The sequence below is a fragment of the Anomalospiza imberbis genome, chromosome 1 (genome assembly GCF_031753505.1).
Source record: "Anomalospiza imberbis isolate Cuckoo-Finch-1a 21T00152 chromosome 1, ASM3175350v1, whole genome shotgun sequence".
Taxonomy (NCBI): domain Eukaryota; kingdom Metazoa; phylum Chordata; class Aves; order Passeriformes; family Viduidae; genus Anomalospiza; species Anomalospiza imberbis.
This window is the reverse complement of record NC_089681.1, coordinates 146,929,428-146,949,474: the sequence shown is the minus strand read 5'-3', so window position 1 is coordinate 146,949,474 and position 20,047 is coordinate 146,929,428. Positions and strand designations below refer to the sequence as shown.

General features: G+C 41.1%; 1 protein-coding gene across 15 annotated transcripts in view; it reads left to right on the top strand.

Moving 5' to 3' along the window:
• SCN5A (sodium voltage-gated channel alpha subunit 5) overlaps positions 1–20,047 on the top strand; it is a 210,881-nt gene that overhangs the window by 102,445 nt on the left and 88,389 nt on the right. For all 15 annotated transcript variants that reach the window (XR_010994034.1, XM_068175239.1, XM_068175279.1 and 12 more), the window contains 4 exons: positions 5,926–6,058; positions 9,648–9,886; positions 14,656–14,829; positions 16,244–16,600. Coding sequence is in view for 14 of the 15 variants with exons in the window: in XM_068175239.1 (XP_068031340.1) it covers positions 5,926–6,058; positions 9,648–9,886; positions 14,656–14,829; positions 16,244–16,600 (903 nt within the window). In the remaining variant the exon portion in view is untranslated. The remainder of the gene's footprint in view (positions 1–5,925; positions 6,059–9,647; positions 9,887–14,655; positions 14,830–16,243; positions 16,601–20,047) is intronic.

Genomic DNA, 20,047 nt, shown 5'->3' with positions numbered 1-20,047 from the left:
TCTGATTAAAAAGACAGAGCAAACATCAAACAAGATCTGACCATCTCTGGGTTTGCATTTTCAACCTGTAGGCCTTCAGTCACAAATAGTGACTTAGCCCATAGCTGTCACAAATGATTCCAAAGTGGGTCCTCCTCAGGTTTCTCCAGGAAAGCACAGTCACTAACCACATTTGAGCATTTTAGCCTGATCAGCTTTAGCAATATTCACCCTGAACAGTTTACCCCAGGCAAAGTGGTTGGGTTGGGAACACAAGGAGCAACTTCCATGCCATTGTGTCATTGCAACAGCTACCCCCTGTCCTAGCCAAGGGCCATTTCCCCATGGGAATGGCTGCAGGTGGCAGCTGAGCTGACATGAAAACATCTGTGTAGTTCAGCTGCCCTCACCCAAGAGAGAAGTGGCTGCAGCAGTTTATCCCACTATTCAGGCTGGTGACTCAGAGGAGTGACATCCTGCTGGCACTTGGCTGCAGGAAAGCATGTAAGATAAAAAATCCAGTTTCAAATGCTCTTCAGATGGCCTTGAATGCTTGGCATAAATGGATGAGTGGGTTTCCATGAGAAACCAAGTGTTTGCACTGTCCATCTCCTCTCCCTAATTCCTAAATCCATCTGAGGAAAAAGGGAGAATTTTAGGTTATCTCAATGGATGGTGCTAGAGCCCATCAGTCTCATCAGCTGGGGCAGTCTTGATTGCCATCAGGTTTGCTGACCATGGTCAGCATGGTCCATGCTGAGCAGCTACCGGCCCACGGGCTCATCTGCATCAAGGTAGTCCTGAAAGTGCCCAGGGGCTTCAGGGCACAGCCTGAGCAAGAGGGGACATTCCTACCTTCTACAGGAAGCCCGGGCATCTCTGCACACTTTGCTACACCCATGGGTGTCCCCATGCCACAAGAAAGTTCCCACAAGGAGCATTTGGGGAGCTGCACAGAGGGTCCAGTGCCATAAGGGCTTCAGCCAGAGAGCCTGCAGAGGTCATAGGAAGAGTAAAGTAGTGCAATATGAAAGGGTGGTCTGCAAAAACCCTTCACAACACCAGGTCTGGGTCTGGCAGTCATCACCTGGAGGGGAAGAGCAACAGGTGGTCACATCTGAGGGGTGCAGGGGAGCGTGTCCCAGGAAACCCATGGCAAGTCCTGGTCACTCTTCTAGAAATGCAGGGGGCTCAGTCGGGGCTGTCCTGTTCTCCCATCAGCTTTCTTCAAGTGGTGCAGCTGCTGATTTTATCAAACTTACCCCAGTGTAAATAAGACATAAGCAGGACCTGGTGACCATGCTAGAGGTCCTAATTGTTTTTGTCTTGACCTGAAACTGAGAGTTTTAAAAAATGATACATTTTTACACTCCTGCTGATTGCTGGGTGGGATTTTGGCTTTTGCATTATTTAGAGAAAGTCTATATATTATGTAAGTAACTTCAGGGCACACAACAACCTAAAGATTCTGCACCTTCCTGCAGTATTTATTTGTGGCTTTGCATTGCTCTGTTGTGTCTTGGTGTTTCTTAGTTAAGAGGCTGGAATAACACCTCCCTTCACAAGGTATTGACGTGCTTGAGCAGAATTTGATTTAGGTTATGAGCTCTTACCCAGAGCACAATTTATCCATGGATTCTGATGAGGCTGAGTGAGATCTCACCTGTGGCTGTCAAGAACTTCTAGAGGGTTAAGGAACACACAAAACACCATCCCTTCTTGCCTCCTAAATCCAACTGGAGCCTTTTCTGTAGCACTCCAGGGAAATCACAAGATTTTTAATTTAACCTGACTTTACAATTGTTCCAGAGGTTGGAAGTGGAAGAGAAATGGATACAGTACTGAAAGAGTGGTGTTTTCCAAGTGGGCACAGGCTGTTAGGTGGTGATCCCCACTGCTTTGCTCTCCCTGGTGCACCTCCTCACCAGAGCTTCCCATCAGTCCAGGAGCAGGGCAGGGCAGCCTATGACATGATTTTGGGATGGGCAACGAGGCTGGAGTAACCTAGGGTCACCCTCTTGCACAAATAGCCTTTCCTGAATTTCCTCTTGGTCACACTTATGCTTTCTTTTCTAGGAAACTTAAAATTCTGAGCATTACTAGATTGGCAGGAGGGAAAACACCTGGAGAGTGGCCAAGCTGTTTATCAAGGGACGGAGATAAAGATTAAGGAATGTATCTTTAGATGATATTGGTTTTTGTGATGTTATTTTTAAAAGAAAAACAAACAACAAAAAAGTCCTTGCTTTTGGTTTCAGCTAAGCATAAAAGGCTTTTGCTGACCACATTGATTTGAGGTTTTCATGTTCATCCTAAAATCACCCTGAGGTAAAATTTTTCTCTTTCATTTCTTGCTGGTGAAAAGGGAAAGTGTTAGCAGTTTCCATGTCCAGAAATAAAGGTCAACAGAATAAGTCATCCAAAAATCCGCCAATAACTTATGTGAATAAAAGCTACCCAGCCCTCTGATGCTGTCACACAGAGCTGTCAACCACAGCTCTGGTTTCTGCTCATTTCAAACTTTGCTTTTGTACATATTAAGTGTAAATCACTCAGATTTGGTATAAATATTTTAAACTGCTTTAGTTTAGTTTAAGTATCTCTTTAAGTAGTCAAACATCCCCAAAATTAGGTGGTTTCTTATTAATGCTGTGCTCTATTATGGCCACCTCCAATTTCATTAAATATTTGTGCTGATGCCTTACTGGGTCCATTGCTCATGGTGTGGTCTGCCCACCTTTTTCTGCTTGAAAAATTTTGAAGTGTACAAGGAAAATTAAACCTGTGCTGGTCCCCAAAATGGACTTTTAAAATGCTGCTATGTTTAAGCCTATCTTCACATAATCGTTTTGGCATAGTTCAAAACTGTAGGCAGTGAGAAGAAAGTATCTGTTATGCATCCTCATTTGCATGTAAATTACTGGATAGTATATTTGTCTCTATAGAATTTAGCTAACCTAAAGGAGGAACATATCCAGTCAATCAGGGGGCAGCACATATAATCTTATCCTGCTGGAGGTGCCTATGTTTAACTCCATTGTGATTTCTCATCTGGATCCTAGGGAGACTCTTTGCATAACTGTAGGGACAGCTGTTATTTTAGGCTTAATTTCTATAGAAATATAAGTACAATGAGCAACTGTGCCTGTGTGTGTCCTCTCAGAGACGATAATAGCCTTTATGCTGCCTGCTTGTCCAGTTCCTGGAATTATTTCTGCCTCACAGTGCAAAAGCTGCCAGTTCCTTCTGTGACTATCAGCTATCTCTATTCTAAAATAAATAATAATAATATAAACCCAAACTCACACATATCTGCTCTCTACATAGGGCAAAATCTTAAGACCTTCCTTAAGCAGCTTTAATAATTTTAAGTGATTCACCTGGAGGGAAACTTTCTTTCCTGGAAAAATTCTTCCTAGTAAGGGACAAAGTGACTACGTGATGGGTTTACTGCTCTCTTGGCAAATCTTTGCCCAGTGGCATTGCCTGCCACACACTGTGTCCTGGCTCTAGGGATGAGCCTCTGCTGTGTGCCTGGTGCCAGGGGGCTGGCAGGGAATAGGGGCTTGGTTTAGTTAAAGAAATTTTTTTAAAAATAGGAAGAATGAACCCCTGAATGCTTTTCCTTTGGGTTTCTACCACTTTGCAGTTTTGAATAAAAGGTGGCTGTCAGATAAAGGACTCTTGGAAATGAGGTTGTCTGGTGACATGTTACTGGTACACCCTATGCTTTAGGTCAGACAGGATGGGAAGATAGTAGAGCTTAAAAAGACTGAAATAATCCACAGAGATTTGAAATTTGAGGTTTTCTTATGGTTCATTTTGCAGAAAACTTGTGGTTTGGGGTTTTTTTTCCCTCTTTTTATTTACTTTTCCTTTTTTTTTTTTTTTAATTTATTCTACTTAAAAATTTGTCTCCCTCCTGTTTTTCTTTACTCTGTCTAGCTATTTCTTTTTGGTACCATGTATTTGTTATGTATTCCAAACTGCTGTGAATGATTATGCAATTTTGTAGATGCTTTCTTCATTAATAAAACATTTGTTGTTTCATTGGTTTTTATTGGATGTTTTTGAGGTGAAGGAAATCAAGCAAACTAATGCATCTGAAACACCATTCCTGGTATTCCCTGTCTCCCAAGCCAAGGAGAGAGTGTTTTCTTGCTGTGCACGACTCTCTTTGAAGAATTCCTGATTATAACTTTCCTTTTGAGATGACTTTGCCAGTAACTCAATGGGCAATGAGCAGATTCAGTCAAGTTTTTCTTTAATAGGACATTTTAGGGTGGGGGAGGAAAGGCCATTTTGGATCATTACTGCTTTTCTGGCCCCGCTAATGTTTTTAGTGCTTGCTTTCAAAGTCCTTACTCTTCTCTGGCCTTACAGTGATTGGTGTTTTTAACTGCAGTACTTGAAGTGACCTGGACCAGCCCCCTGGTTATAATTTTTATTGTCGACCAGTGGCCAAACGTCTTTGCCCTTTGCTGGAGATATCCCCTGCCCTGAAGAGGTCACTGAGCTTGTAGAGGTTCAGCACCTTTATTTCTTGATTTTCTCATTGAATTGCCTTTCTTGAAGAGCATTTTTGGTAGAGAAATGGTGAAGTGGAGGGATCCTGGGTCCCTGGGCACAAACAGCAGAGCTGTGGAGCTGCTGCTTTTGGCACATCTCAGTTGGCATTCCAGGTGCTGATCGGGGGGGTCAGGGCCATTTCAGACCCAAGTGATGAGAAGATCCAGAAGACTGAATCTAATTCCTGTACCTCATTTGTCTATGGAGAAACTAAAGCAGCTACTCTGATATCTGAATAAACCAGAGGTTCTCATCTTTGTAGGGATCTCATTTCCTGTTTCCTTGAGCTATAACACAAGAGCCATCAGGATCCATCCATCTACACCTGTGGTGTTCCACAGTGTCTCAGACCTCACAGCCTGGATGCTTGAGGACCAGGGCAGGGGCTGTTAAACATTTCTTTTGGGAAACTGAGGGTCTCAACCAGGAGGTCTGTGACAAAAAATAATGTTGAACCTGGCTTCCCCAGATTCTTGCACCTCAACCACTTTTCTTTCCACTTGAATGGGATCTGGAGGAGGAAACCAAGTGGGATTTGTTCTCTATATGAAGTGGGAGCTTGTAATAATAAAAGCCTTAACATCTTGCTCCTCTGAGCTGACAATATAAAGTGTTTAATGCAGTGTGTGTCTTCAGCTATGCTGTATTTTTGTCTGACTTCAGAAACCCAAGCCTACAAAAAGAATAAAACTAATTTAAAATGAGACATTAAACAAAGACAGTTTGGGAGTTCTGTTTTTCTGGTATTTGATTTCTTTGGGAATTTTTTTATGCTTTTCCTTGAGAAACATGAGAACAAGGGTTAGGTTATTTATTTTTTCCTGAGAAAAAGAAGTTAAGTCTCTCCCCTAATTACAGAGCTTCAGAATCCATAACACCAAAGATCACCGCAAAGACAATATGTTCCTGAGATTTGGCAGTGTTTCAGAACAAGGGAAAACATGTGTTGGGGAGTCAGTTTGCTTGGTATGATATCAGAGGTCTGCAATGGAGCTGTTACCCACGCCCTTTTCCTTTTCTAGCTGTATAATTAAATACTTAACACATTTCAGAAATAATGGATTAATTAATGTAATCAAGCAGACCTTCTTTCACAAGTGAAGAGCATGGGAAAGCAGGACTGCTATTCCTCTGGCATCAAAAGCCTTCCTTTATTTTCACCCACAGTTTGCATGAAGGTGAAGGGCAGAACAAATTTTCCAAAATTTCTCAAAGTGCCATTTCCAGAAGCTGTCTCCCACCAGCGTGCCTTTAACTCAGAAGTCAGTAAGCTTTAGACTTTTCAGATGACAAAATTAATGCTTAGGCAGTTTTGAAATTTCTATCCAGTATCTGCCTTGGTTTTACTGTGCTGATCCAGTGTGTTCCTTTACACAGACCTCCCCCTCGGACGAGGCAAGCAAGAAACAGCTTTTAATGCCCCACCGGCCCTCAGTGGACCACTCAGATGAGCCCTTTCAGAGGCAGAGGGCAGTGAGTGCTGTCAGCATCATCACCAGTGCCCTGGAAGGTAAGAGACATCCTCAGTTTCCCAGCTCAAAACCACATCTGTGTTAAAAGACAGGAAAAATGTGGCACAAAATGCCCTGATATCATTCTGAGAGAAGGCACTGAGGATACTTATTGCAACCCCTATAACAGAGGCAACACAATCCTTATCTTAGCCATGGGCTTGTAAAAATCCAGAGAAAATGCCATATAATCGGAATTGGAGCTGTAAGATTTAAGATTTTAAGATTTAATTGCTGCCATGGTGTTAGATGTGTACAGGGCTCACTGGAGTGCAGGGTAGCAGAGCACCAGCCTGGTTTTGGGTGATTGATTGTACATGTGCTGGTGTCCCATCTCTCAGGAAAGAGAGATGGAAAGCCCGGCACATGCAGAACCTCCAGATTGTGGGGGAGGAAAGTCTTGAAGTCTCAAAGTCTTTCTCACAAGAGGGACACTGCATTGTGGTGTGTGTTTGAGTCCCACTGTGAAATCTGAGGACGCTCAAAGAACAGCTTTAACACGCAAATATTTCTCAACAACCTTTTCCACTGCTCTTCTCATGAGGTGCAGGAGCATTTTCCTCCTCTGGGTTTCCATAGCCAGGAGTTTTGCATGTTCCTCTGGCAAATTTATTGAGAGCAAGACAACTCAGAGCAAGACCCCCACATTCCCAGTCGTTTGACTTGTAGCATGAAAGGGCTTCCTGCGCTTTCTCGTGTCTCCCACACTGCAAACAGGGATGAGAGAGGAGGCAGCACCTAAGAGCACAGAAAAATGTCAATCAAGAACACAGTAGCAAGGGAAATTGTGGGTTCTCCTGCAGCCTAATTCTCTGTGTGGCTGATGGATAGGGACTCACCTTACAGACAGGAACTGGACATTGCCCGGTGTGAAACCACAAAGCCCTTCCTCTTCCTCAGTTTTTTACCCTCCCCTCGGTTATATTCAGCAGTATTGTGGCCAGAAGATATATTTGTGTTTGAATGAATAAAGAGCTGGGTTCTTAATAGGGGAATAATTGCTTTGGTGTATTCCAGTGTTTAATGTACTCTGCAAAGTTTTTTTTTTTTTTTTTTTTGCTTTCTGTGGGGTTTTTAGCAATTAGCTTTGTGACTGATTTGCTTTCTTGTAATGTGTTAAGAATGCTTAAATGGCCTGGACATCTGGACTTCTTGTTCATTTAATGGTATTTTTCTATTCCTTTATAGCACAGAAATAGTGACCATCCAGGCTAGGATAACTCAAAGGACATGGCACTCAGGAATATGGTGAACTTGGCAGTCAAGGGATATCAGCTGGAATCAGTGATTTTAGCTGTCATCTCCAATCTAAATGATTCTATGATTCTATGTAGAAAAATGCTTATCAAAGGTTTCCTAACTCCCAGACTTTGATTAGACATTGAAATCAAATACTTGTTAACAAGGAACATCAGATCAGAATAAAATATATCACAGGATTTAACCATATTCATGGCTGTAAGATTTGTGCCAAACTTTGAAACAGCCAGACCAGAAATCCCTTCCCCTTTACTTATTTGGTTTCTGCTCTTAGCTCTTGGGGAGTCAACAACTGTCTGTTCTTCCAGATATTACAAATCCTTGCAGAAAAGAAAGGACCTATTTCTTTTTAAATTTAAAAACAAGAGGAAAAGCATCACAATGCTGATTGTACTTTTCTGATCATTTTTTACAGTAGCAGAAAAAACAGAGGCTAATTTTACTTTTTCTTTTGCAGATACTAAAAAAAAAAAAATCTTGTGTTTCCCAAAGATCCTATTTACTGGGAAAGGATGTTGATTCTTAATTAATTTAAACCACTTTAATGCCACATGACTGCCAAAAGATGACAGTCATACCCTCCTCCTTCCCTTGCTGTGCTCCTGCACTTTGTATGATTGGTTTTCAGCTGGATCAACAAACAGAACCAGCTCACCCAGAAGGTCCAGGAGCACAAAAGCTGGCAAAAGGACAGAGAAATAACATGTGGCTGAGTCTGAAGAGGGTGAAACCAAACGTTTTAGCAGCAACCAGGACTTTAAGGGGCTTATGTTGTGAAGAATAAGGATATAGATCAATGTGTTCTAGATTTACCTGGAAAATTAGATCCTTAAGGAATTGACTGCCCTAAACCCCTTATTGCTTTCAGAGACAAGTTTCAAAAAAAAAAAAAAAAAAAAAGGGATTTTGCATTGATATCCACGGTTCTCAAATAATTTTAGGGTTCACATGTAAACTCTCACTTTGGAGGCTGGAAAGAATCATTTCTTAGGAGCAATTTGATTTCCCGAAGATCTCAGAGTAGTGTAGATGTGTGTGCAAAACCTGTGCAGGTAGGACACCATATGGCATTTTGAAAGCTTGATGGAAGACACCTAATACCACAGTTCAGTTGTCCTTTGAAAAAAAGTGGATAAAGAGTCAGAGAATCTGAGGAAAAATTCTCCAAGATCAGCAGGTCCAACCTGTGACTGAATACCCCCGTGCCACCAAACCATATTGCAAAGTGCCACGTCCACTCCGTTTTTGAACATTTCCGGGGATGGTGGCTCCATCTGTGCTTAACCACTCTTTCAGTGAAGGGATTTTTTTCCCAATATCCAATCTGAAGCTCCTCTGGCACAGCCTGGGGCCATTTCTCCTTGTCCCAGATGCTTCCTGCCTTGGGAGAGGAGGCTGTTTATGAACTGATTGAAATAACAGCCTTGGCTGAAGTTTTCCTGTTATCAGTGCAGCTTCTAATTATATAGACTAAAACCATAATACAGCATTCCATGCCCATAAAGGAATCAGAAAAGGAAGGCATTAAGCAATTCTGCTGATCATTGTCATTTAGCCATTAACTGTCTTTTTTGACTTTTCTTTTTTTCACCTTTTAACACAAATTATACTTATGAAGCTATTTCAGTTCTTTTGTGCATGGGTAGGATGAGCATGTAAAAGTGGTATTATAGGAAATATTTTAAGAGCACCTTTAAAAAGCACATTTTAGTAGCGTTTTGAAACTGGCTTGTGTGCTCCCCGATTTTGTCTGTGGGCCTTTCAGAAAAATCAGATATTTAATGCCTTTTTGGATTGCACATCAAGGACAGAAACTGTTGACAACCAGTGGTACTCTGCTTCTCAAGAACTTAAATCAGTTTTAAATCTTGGATTTAAGCTCTTTCATCTCTTATCTGTTTTAAAAGGTATTACTTAAGATATTTGAAAATGTGACTGGGGAATGAAAAATAATATATTCCAATCTAAGTTAAATGAAGATAATGTATTCTTATCCATTTGAAATTGGCAAAATGGAAAATAGAGTAAGAATCCAAGCCTATATATAATACTAGACTTCACATATTTAGTGTGATTCTCACTTTTTGCCTCTGACACTTTTAAGAGGTTTTTACTTTCAGAACAGGTCACTGTCTGCTAAGTGCAGGTCAACTGGCTAAAACCCCAAGGTGTGTAATTTGCCAGCCTGTTAGGACAGGAATATTTTTATCTTTGAAAAAAAGTTTGGGGTAATTTGTGAGCCTTCCTCTGTGTAATGAGTAATTTTAAGTTTTCTCTTGTGGTATAACTCAGTGTGAATTGACTGTGACTTTGCTGCTTGTGACTTAGAGCTTGAGGAATCGCACCAGAAATGTCCTCCCTGCTGGAACCACTTTGCTGTTAAATTCCTCGTTTGGGATTGCTGCCCACTTTGGCTTTTAATCAAGAAATTTGTCAAGTTTGTGGTAATGGACCCGTTTACCGACCTCACCATCACCCTGTGCATTGTGCTGAACACGCTCTTCATGGCCCTGGAGCATTACAAGATGACCAAGGAGTTTGAGCACATGCTGTACATTGGCAATTTGGTAAGTCAGCCTGAAGTGCCACCTGAGGGGTGAATTTCCTGCTTTTTCAAGCTTTGGCCATGGCTCGGGAATGTCCCATTTTGATAACTGCCAGTATTGCCTTGCATTTGTCAAGCAAGTCCTCACAGCCACCTCTTTCTGAAGAGAACTGAATGAAGTGTCTGTTTTTATCAAGCTAACATATTCTGATGCTATTAGCCATGGTTTTGGGCTGTTCCTGATAGATATCTGTTTAAGGAAATGAGATAAGATAAAGGTTAATGAGCTTTATTCATGATTTCTGGTAAAAGAACCCATAAGGCAGCAGTTCTTGGTGACTAATAGTGACTTTTATGTTAAAACAGAAACCTACAGGAAAAAAAGCAAGGCGAGATCTTGAAGGGAAATGGAGTTGTTGATTATGGGTCGATATCTGTGCTGGAAGGTGCCTGTAGTGCATCTTCTACATGTGCTGGGTCCTATGAAAACCCTGGGGCAGAGGGGACAGGGAACAAAGCACAGCCAATGCTTTGAGGGGAAACTTAATGTGCAAGCCAGAGCATGTAGGTGTAGAGATGCAAAGCAAACAGAGACCACACTTGTCCAAAGAAAAGCAGAGGGACAGTCCACAGTCAGACTTTAGGGACAGCAGAAAAGACTTTCCAAGGGCAATGTGATACAATTTGTGGCCCAGGGGGCCACTCAAAATGGAATTTTTTTCTTTAATCATCTTTCTCTGAGTTATGTTTAAAAGTTGCCAAGTGCTACTGCTTTAAAACTTAATGTTTAGAATCCTTTTAATTGTAGAAGAGTCTGAATTAGAAAAGGCACAGGCCATCTAGCTATAGCATGGTGGGATTGCCCCTAAAATGTAGTGGTGGCAGCAGAGATATCCTACAGGAACATAAGTCATCTGGAGAATCTGGAAAGTGGATGCTGCTAAGTTTGTATTTGAGGAGCTTACAGCAGAGGTTAAAAAAGCCCTTTATTTCTGTAAAAACAGAGTCTGCAGTATCTCAAAGCTGGATTCATGTCACCCGATTTTAGGTATTTACAGCATAGGAGCCTGTGCCAGTTGTCTCTGACTCTTTTTAAAGCAGTGGAAAGCAATGGACAGTTTCAAGCCCCATTAATGTGATGTTGTGGTGACATTTGCTTTTGGATAAGGTGAACAGTGGCCTGTGGGGCTGTGACTGTAGTAGCCACTGACCACAGCTGGAGCACACAGAGACACTGCAGATGTGAGACCTGCCTTCAGTGAGAAGCCTCCCATGCTGGCAGGTTTGGGTGGGTGGTATCAATAACCAGGCATTTTGTATCAGTCCTAGAATATGGGATATAACATAGATTTATTTTCTTTACCCTGGTGCTTGTTATTTCTAGCTCTGGCCTTCCATGGGCAGGTTGAGGTTATTCCCCTAGGCTTTGGGACCTGTCTCCAGCTTTTCAGCTGATGTGTCTTGGCAAATCTCCCTCTGTTGTTGTGCTAAGCAGAAATCTGTTTGGGTCTCTCTTGCTCCAAACCCGTGCTCCTGCCCCCTGCAGAAAGCAGTAGATAAGGATAGCTTGGAAATCATCTTACAGGACTGTACCCAGCTTCACTTTGCAGCCAACATTCCTTCTTGTTGCTCAACAATTTGTGGCCTTCTAAGATGACTTGAAAAAATTCCTTTGCGTCCATCAAAGCAGGTGGCAAAGCTGCCACTTCCCTCTCTGGCACTTGGGATAGTCAAGGTGTCTGCTCCTCACTCTGCTTTTGGCAGATCAGCTTCCCCCTTTGCAGACCACAGGCAGTGAAACTTTAGCCCTTGGCTTCCCTCTTGCCAACACAGCTCCTGTAGACCTGCCAGGGCTGAGCAGGGCTGTGCCAGGTGCCATCAGGAAATTAGACAATCAGTAGAGACAGGGATTTTTGCAAACAGGGAAATTTTGTAGAAAGACACCTTTTTTTTTTTTTTTTTTTTTTTTTTTTTTTTTTTTTTTTTTTTTTTTTTTTTTTTTTTTTCCCCAGAGAGAAATTTTACAGAGCAAATATTTGCAAAATTTTGCAAAAAAAAAAGAGAAGAAAAATCTCGCTGTGGGTTTCTTAGCACTGCCTAGAGCTGTTTCTCTTCTTTGTGCTAAAGTGTAAAGTTAGCAAAACATCCTGCCTGCATTTTTTGTAGCAGGCTGATGGCTCGGGGCTCCCCTTCTCCTGAGATCCCAGCTTGGGTCTGTGAGAGCCCAGCCTGTCTCAGCTCACCCTCACCAGCTTTACTAAACCCCCGCATAACTGGATTAATTGTGAGCAGAGCAGGTCAGAGAAAGGTAACTCCATTTTGTGGAAGATTTTGCAAAGTCATTTGTAATGAAAATTGACGTTTTTTGCAATTCTCTGTGAAAGGGAAGGGAGTCCCAGCTCCAGGGCAGGCTGCCAGGTGGCTGCATCCCCTGAGCTGCAGACTGGCACCCCCCCTCTGCCCCCACGCTGGCTGGCTGGCTGGCTGTCTTCCCGTTACATCTAACCCTCTTTGAGTGATTATGCTAGCATTAAACAGGGGAAATATTAAAGAGGGCAGGTCTTTGGCCTTTTTTTCCCCTTTTTTTTTGCATTCTGAGAGAAATGAAAGAATGAAAATGGAATATAGATTTTCTCTCTCTGGATCTGCCAGTCATTGGGGCTCCCCTGCTGTGATTGTCCATCATTCAGCCTCTGCTACTTGCAGGCATCTCTTACAGGAATGAACATTTCCAAGTGCGATCAGAAGGCCAGCCCAGCACGTGTACAGAGTTCATCTGCCCACGCAGTGCCACCACTTAAAAAATGAGTGGAGAGAGCAAGACTCCCTCAATTTCTGTTTTCCTTTAGAAGCTGAGGTACCATTATGCAACATTAAAGCCTAAATGGCTGAAACGACAGATAAAAGGGTTTGGTTTTTTTTTTAAGACAAAGTGCTCCACATCAGCAGTGCCATATTTAGCACCAGTGGGATGTTAAGCTACTTGTTTTCTTTCCAGCCTTTATCACAAGATACACCCAGCCCCTTGTCCAGGTGCTCTGTGGAATTTGCGGCTGGTACACACACACACGACTCCTGATGCCTTCAGGAAGGCTCAGACATTTTGCTGCCTTGCTGTGACATTTCCTTCTCAGAAGCCTATTGATTAAAATGATTCAGGCAAAGAAAGTGATCCTCCTGAGTCATTTTCTCAGCAAGAGAGTTGCATAATGTGTGCAGCGTGGTCTTACAGTTTTTTAAAGCAGTCCCCTGGATACAATTTCACAGGCATCCAGTTTTGTCTTGCTCTCTGTCCCAGGAAAAAATTGAGCATTATGGTGGGAATCTTTGGTATCTCTAACCCCTGTGACTCAGAAGTTCTTTGCTAATTAGAAATATGAGACAGGTTGTTTGTTGTGTTCTTGGTATGAGGTGGTGATGGGAAGTCGCTCCGTCCCAAGGTATTGCTGCAATCCAAGATATCATTTTCCTGAGGGGAAACAGAAGGTATTTTCCATAAGGAATTGTGTAAAATGGCCACTTGGAACAATTAATTCCTGAAACATTACAGAACAAAGCCAAGCACTCCTCAAATTCAGGCTATGATAATTTATTTTTATTCTTTAATATCATAATTGTATTTTACTCTTTGCCTTTCACATCTCAGTGGTTGTCTCATCTCTGTTACTTCAACTTCTTGAAGGAAAACATTTCTCCTTGACTGTATATTAGTGATACATGACCTCTGGATTTGCCCCCCTGTTTTGACCAACAAAGTGCATTAATGCTGATTGTTTCACAGAAAACCATGTATTTTAATTTTACAGATCTCCATTTCTGCAAATGTATCCATTTCTATTTTAGAAATTCCAGAATTTTCCAGAAACACAAAGCTCTGGGCAGCTTGTACTAGGATGTGACATTAAAATAAAACAGTATATGACAAACTTGGTGCCCACATTTTGTCATTTTAAGTTGATTGTATTTTAAGTCATTTTAAATAGCATTGCACTATGCATTTAAAACACTACTTAAGCAGGGCATGCAAAAGTACAAAATCTGATTCTCTGGGATACTTTACAGGAATCTATTAAAAGTGAATTTGCTGTCAGCAGCCTTCCTTTCCCTGCTCCCTCTGCCTCATAGGTAATATTTATATGTTGTTTTAAGAAAAATGTCCCAATTAGAAGCTCCAACATATGACATTTGAACTGGATCATAAATAACCAATGTGTTCCCAAGATGCAGTGAGAAGAAAATTGCTGTGACTATTTGTAAAAATAAAAAAACAAACCCACCAAGACTCAAATTAGAGTTTCTGATCATCTTTACTGCCAGCAATAACCTCAGAATAACTGGAGGCGTGCATTGCCCTTCTATTGATAATAAGAACAAAATTAAAAGGGATAATACACCAGCTACACTGCAACCTAAATAGCCCTTAACACTCTCCATTCACTTAGCTTTCTCCACTGAAATATATGGACTTAACCTTTATAAAAAACATATTTGCACCTTTTTTTCTTTTTTTTTACCACTGTGATTATTCAGATGATGGAAGGAGATGGAATTGCATGTTCCAGTCCAGATCCTGAAGTCAGATGTCATTTTAAGTTTACAGCAGTATCAGGTATTATTGTGAAAAGACTAGACAAAATTGTAATGGAGATAAAGAGTCAGCCACAAAAAAAGCAAGTATTTGTTTGTAGAATGTGTCTGGCTTTCGGCTGGGTTCACCTGTGTGAGTGGAAACTCCACAAGCAAGGACTTGTGCTTAAAAGGTTAGTTTGACTTCATATTTTCTTTCTGCAGGTCTTCACTGGGATTTTTACAGCAGAAATGATCTTCAAAGTAATTGCCCTTGACCCTTACTACTATTTCCAACAGGGCTGGAATATTTTTGACAGCATAATTGTTATTCTAAGCCTGATGGAACTGGGTTTATCCAGCATGGGAAACCTGTCTGTTTTACGCTCCTTTCGGCTGGTAATGGTCTTATTCTATTCTTAACCATCTTTTTTTTTAATTACATATAAACTCTGACATGAATGCAACGTATTTTCTTAAAAATGCATCTGCCTATAATTGCTGCAAGCTGGGGAACAGTATGTGACACTAATTACTGTGGGATAAATGGAATTGTTCCAGATTTACATCAGGGTAAATGAGAACATAATTTGATTCCTTCTAGCTGTGCCAGGTACTTGTAGCACACTTAAAATATTTGAATTCCAATTTGTAATAAAGATCTGCCATTTTATACCTGTACACCTGTTAGCACAGACAGTAGAAAATTGATAGCCCAAGAAATGCAAGAGCTGATAACTTGTTGTTTTAGGAGCTGTTATTCCTAAATTATGTTATAAACATGCCACTGTTCTTTTAGATGTTGTCAAAAGAAAATGTCTTTGAATTATTCAGAGAAAGGTTTTTTTTTTTTTTTCTAGAACTGATCAGCATAACATAGCATCTGTCTTTCATGGGAACTCCTTAGCTGTCAGCTCCTTTGTTAAGCAGGGGACAGTGGTGTTCTATTCATGAGAGACTGGCAACATGCTGGAACAGAAAAGTACTTTCCTTGCCAGCTTGACATTTGTGTTGCACTTCATGTACCAGGATGTCCATGCTAATAATTCTGGCCATGATATGGCTTCAAAATTTTAAAGATCAGGAAAATAAGCCCTTGTGCTTACATTTACCAAAGAAAAGATTTTTTTTTAACCTAAATTTCACTGCATTACTCAAAATAATAAATTTTCCCTCACTGTCCTAAGTGTCTCCCTCCAGTTTTTGGAGCAATCCTGCTTCAATAGGGCTTAATTTAAACCTTCAGCTGAAAACTTAGTACAAGGGCTAGGCACCATTTACATCCTTAAAATAGGTCTTAAGTGGGCCGTGGGCTGTGCACAGACTGCGTGATCCTCGGCACAGAGGTGATTTTCACCCTGGGAGCTAACAGCTAACAAAATCTGACTGAGACTTGCTCTGAAGCACAGAGGAATTCCTTCTCTCATTGTAAGACCAAACCTGAAACCCCTTCCTCCAGATGCCTGCCAGGCTGTTTATTTTGAGGTAGAAAAGCAGCACAAAAGAAAATACTGAGAAATAGATTTCATCCTTCCATCCTTTCCTTTCACCAGTGGGGGAATGTGCCATTAAAACCATGTCTATCTAACCAGGCAGAGCATAGCTCAGGAAAACTTAATTCTCAGCTGAGAAGCCCAAATGATGTTTTATTAATAGAAGTAATGAGGTTAACAGGAAGTATGGCTAAAATCACCTTGTACCACACGCACTGCGGCATTTAACATCTTTCACGTTTTACTCACTTTAATAATTCATTGGCTGAAATGGCTGATGCTTCTGTGAGCTGACACTGTTGTTTATGTTCTGTTCACAGCTGCGAGTCTTCAAGTTGGCAAAGTCCTGGCCCACCTTAAACACTCTCATTAAAATCATTGGTAACTCAGTGGGTGCCCTCGGTAACCTCACTCTCGTGCTGGCCATCATCGTCTTTATTTTTGCCGTGGTGGGAATGCAGCTTTTTGGGAAAAGCTACTTGGACAATGTGAAGAAGATAAGCACGACTGGCAATCTGCCACGGTGGCACATGAACGACTTCTTCCACTCGTTCCTCATCATCTTCCGAATTTTGTGTGGAGAGTGGATCGAGACCATGTGGGACTGTATGGAAGTAGCTGGGCAGCCACTGTGCCTTCTCGTCTTCTTGCTGGTCATGGTGATAGGAAACCTGGTGGTGAGTTCTCAAGATGTTTTGGGGTTTTTTCTTCCTTTCCTGGTGGGCTTGTGCAAATGTCTGGATTTTTTAATCTAGAAATGGCAAATCTCACATTGCTCCACAATTTAATTCAATGAACCAAGTTGTCAGCAAGACAAATTTGCTCCTATCCCAAATACAAAGTCGCATTACTAGTGGACTCGCTGTTTTTTTTCAAAGAGCAGATGTTTTAATAGAAGCAAGGCACATGGGTTGATTGCAGTGATTTTATTCCTTATGCTGTACATGGGGCTGAAGATTTTCCTGATCTCTTTTCTGTACAGGTGTATCACCTCAACTATCCCCATTTAGGGACATATTTGTATTTCCCTTCACTTCTGGCCCAGAACACACAAACCATAGCACAGCACAGTGTCTTTGAGAGGGGTTTTGAATGTCTTTAGCCTGCACGATTTAGGGAGCTGCAGGTTTTGTTTACAGTAATGTCACTGGCTCACTTGCTGTTTTTTTAATAGACTATCCCATAAGCCTGGCTTACATAAGCTCTGAACCTATTAAGACTGAATTATATTTCCCTGTTGACATCTTAAGGAGTGCTTTGCTGGCTTTCAGTCATTGTGGAAATGTTTTGCCTGTTCAGCTTACAGAGCATCTTTGACATTGTGGCTCTAATGGCCTTACTGTTTATGTAGTGAGTTATTTAATAGTAGATGCTGCTGTAAAAAAAATATTGGTCTTTTACTACCAATTGCTTTTAGTGGTTGTTTTACTTAAGTACCCAATGTTTCGGCTCTCAGCTGCTGGGTTAGAAAAGTTCTTGAAAGAGCATGTAGAAAAGCAAAGTGTGTTCCTTTGTTTACAATAAATTTTAACAGCTATTTTCACATGAAAATGTTGATTGCAAGAGCAAAGTATATTTTTTAGGTTTTTTTTAATAAAAGTCAAAAGATTAAACTGTAATTACTCAGAAAGTGAGAAATTATTTACCTTTTTTTCTGTGACTTACCATTTCTATATATTTTTTTTTAAATTAAATTTGATTAGAAGAGCTAGAGCACAATATTACTTTCTTTATTTATGAAAAAAACATTATTTATTATATTTTTTCGCAGAGTTTAGCCTGAGACCTACAAAGTTAATTTCCCCCTGCCATTAAGCAATGTGTTCGGTGTATGATGATGAAAGCTGGAAATAATATGTGTTAAATTCTGGGAAAAATGTTAACATTTGAAATATTCATGGATTATTAAAAGATGTGAATTAGCAACATCTGATACCCTTAGATATTAACACTCATTAGTGTGCACAAGTTCTGCTAAGTATGAAATCTGTCTCAGCAGAGACTGCATTAACATTATCTACATATATTTAACCTTCAGTGCTCAAAAAAAAAGAGATGTCCCAAATGTGAAACCAGATATTGAAAAACTCTGTCTGCATGGAGAAGCTGAAGTCATTGGTCAGCTGAAAGAGAAAATTGCTAGCTTTACTCTTTTCAGCCAACAGTTCTGTAAGGATGTGGCAAAGACTGATAAAGAGGAATAATTGTTGTGTTTGGGTCACTCATAGAAAAAAAAAAAAGTAAGGAAATTATTTATAGGTGATGAGGTGGTGAAAAGAACAACAGATTCTGAATCATGAGACTGATCCAGTGCTAACATGGAGATATCAAGATGTCGATTAGCAGGTAGAGAGGAGGTCATCTTACAACTCTGGCACCAGCAAAATTGTTGCTTTCTTCAGTAAGAGTGGATTGAACTCACCAACTCACTCTCATAACATCATCAGACCCAAAAGTTCTGGTAGCTTAAAAGCACCACAAGCCCTTTCAAATAAAAATACTCGTGCAAAAACTTTAACCATTGGCATCTGTGCCAGCAAAGTTTCTCTTTTAACTTGCTGAGATCCTTTTTCCTCTGAGTTTCAAGAGTCAGTTCTGATAAAGAATATTATCCTGAGGTTGTATCTCATTTGGACTCTAAATGCTTCCATAGTATCTGGAGGCTTGGAGAAAATCTTGGTGTAGCATATCTGTACATGCATCTAAATTAAATACTTTTCTCTGTCACATCTACCTTATGGTGATGTCTGTGGTCACTTTCCCAACTGCAAGGCTGAGGATTATGGAGCAAACTTGCACCTGAACTCCTGTAAAGTCTGCAAGCTGGGGTTGAAATTGTTACAACCACTGCAATTCTGTAGTATATTCAGTGATTCAGTTTGCAGGTCTTATCCAGCCTCACTAACATAAAAATTCAAAGGAATGGTGAGGAAAAGCCAGGAAACTTAGAAAGTGCCCTGGGCAACATTGTGTTATAAAGCAGTCCAGTTGTTGAAAGGAATTTTAGTATATCCTTAGACTTTGGGTTGTATGCATATATCCTGAAAATGTCTGGGACAATTTGTGTGCAGTGCCACACGAAACTATATTTAAGGCTGGTCAGCTGATGAGTGAATCATCTTCAGGGAGCCAAACTTTGCAATATAGTTGGAAAACGATCTGCTGTGTAACTGCCTTTTGCAGAATAAAGCTGTGCTGCTGCTGCCAGGTGGCATTTTAGAGTCATTGAGGCTGCTTTAGAAGGTAAAGCCAAACCAGATACATCATAAGAATTTCTTCATCATTTGTAAGAGAGAGCTTCTGAAATAGCTAAGTGAATAATTACACTTTTTGTTAAGTTTTCAAAAGGGCTTAACATATTTTTAATGTATATTTATGTTACTGAGGTGAACAAGGAAAATCACCAAGACAGGAATTATTGAGATGATGTAGGAGAATTAGGGTCACGAGGCAGGTCCTGGTGCCCCCTACTCTGGTGAGAGTTGATGTGACACCAGCCACTTCTCAGGGGACAGCAGTGTGTTCTGGGTGCTAAGAACGAGCATGAATAAAAGTGACATTTCCATCACGGGCAGGACAGCCTCCCAGCCTCGTCGGGTGTGTGTGACACACACCATGGCCAAGCCACACTTTTACCCTCTGATGGCCACCAGGATGAAATATGGATCCTGCCAGCATCTCCTGAAGTGCCACCAAGGGAAGGACGGCCTGAAATGCACTCGCTGTCTCTGCTCCTCCTCCAGCTGGGCTGTATGAGCCACAAAGCATCTCTTAGTGTTAAATCCACAGAGCTGCAGTGCATTTACTGGCCCTCAGGGCTGAGTTCTGGGCTGCTGTTGTCTCACCTCCGTCCCATTCACACTTCCCCTTACATTCATGGCACACCCAGCCCTGTTCCCCAATCCACCACAAGCTGGGAAATCACTGCTGCATTTCCTTGGTGGATCTTGCATTACTGGAGTCACAAGCATGTAAACATGTAGGGCTTGTAACCAGGAAAGTGACACCTTAAGAATTTTCCTTAAAAGCAGAATATAAGAATGGAATTCCTCCTTCAGGATCAGTCCTAGCCTTTTTTTTTCCCTGCTGTCCATTTACTCAGGAAAATATTGATGACATTTTCT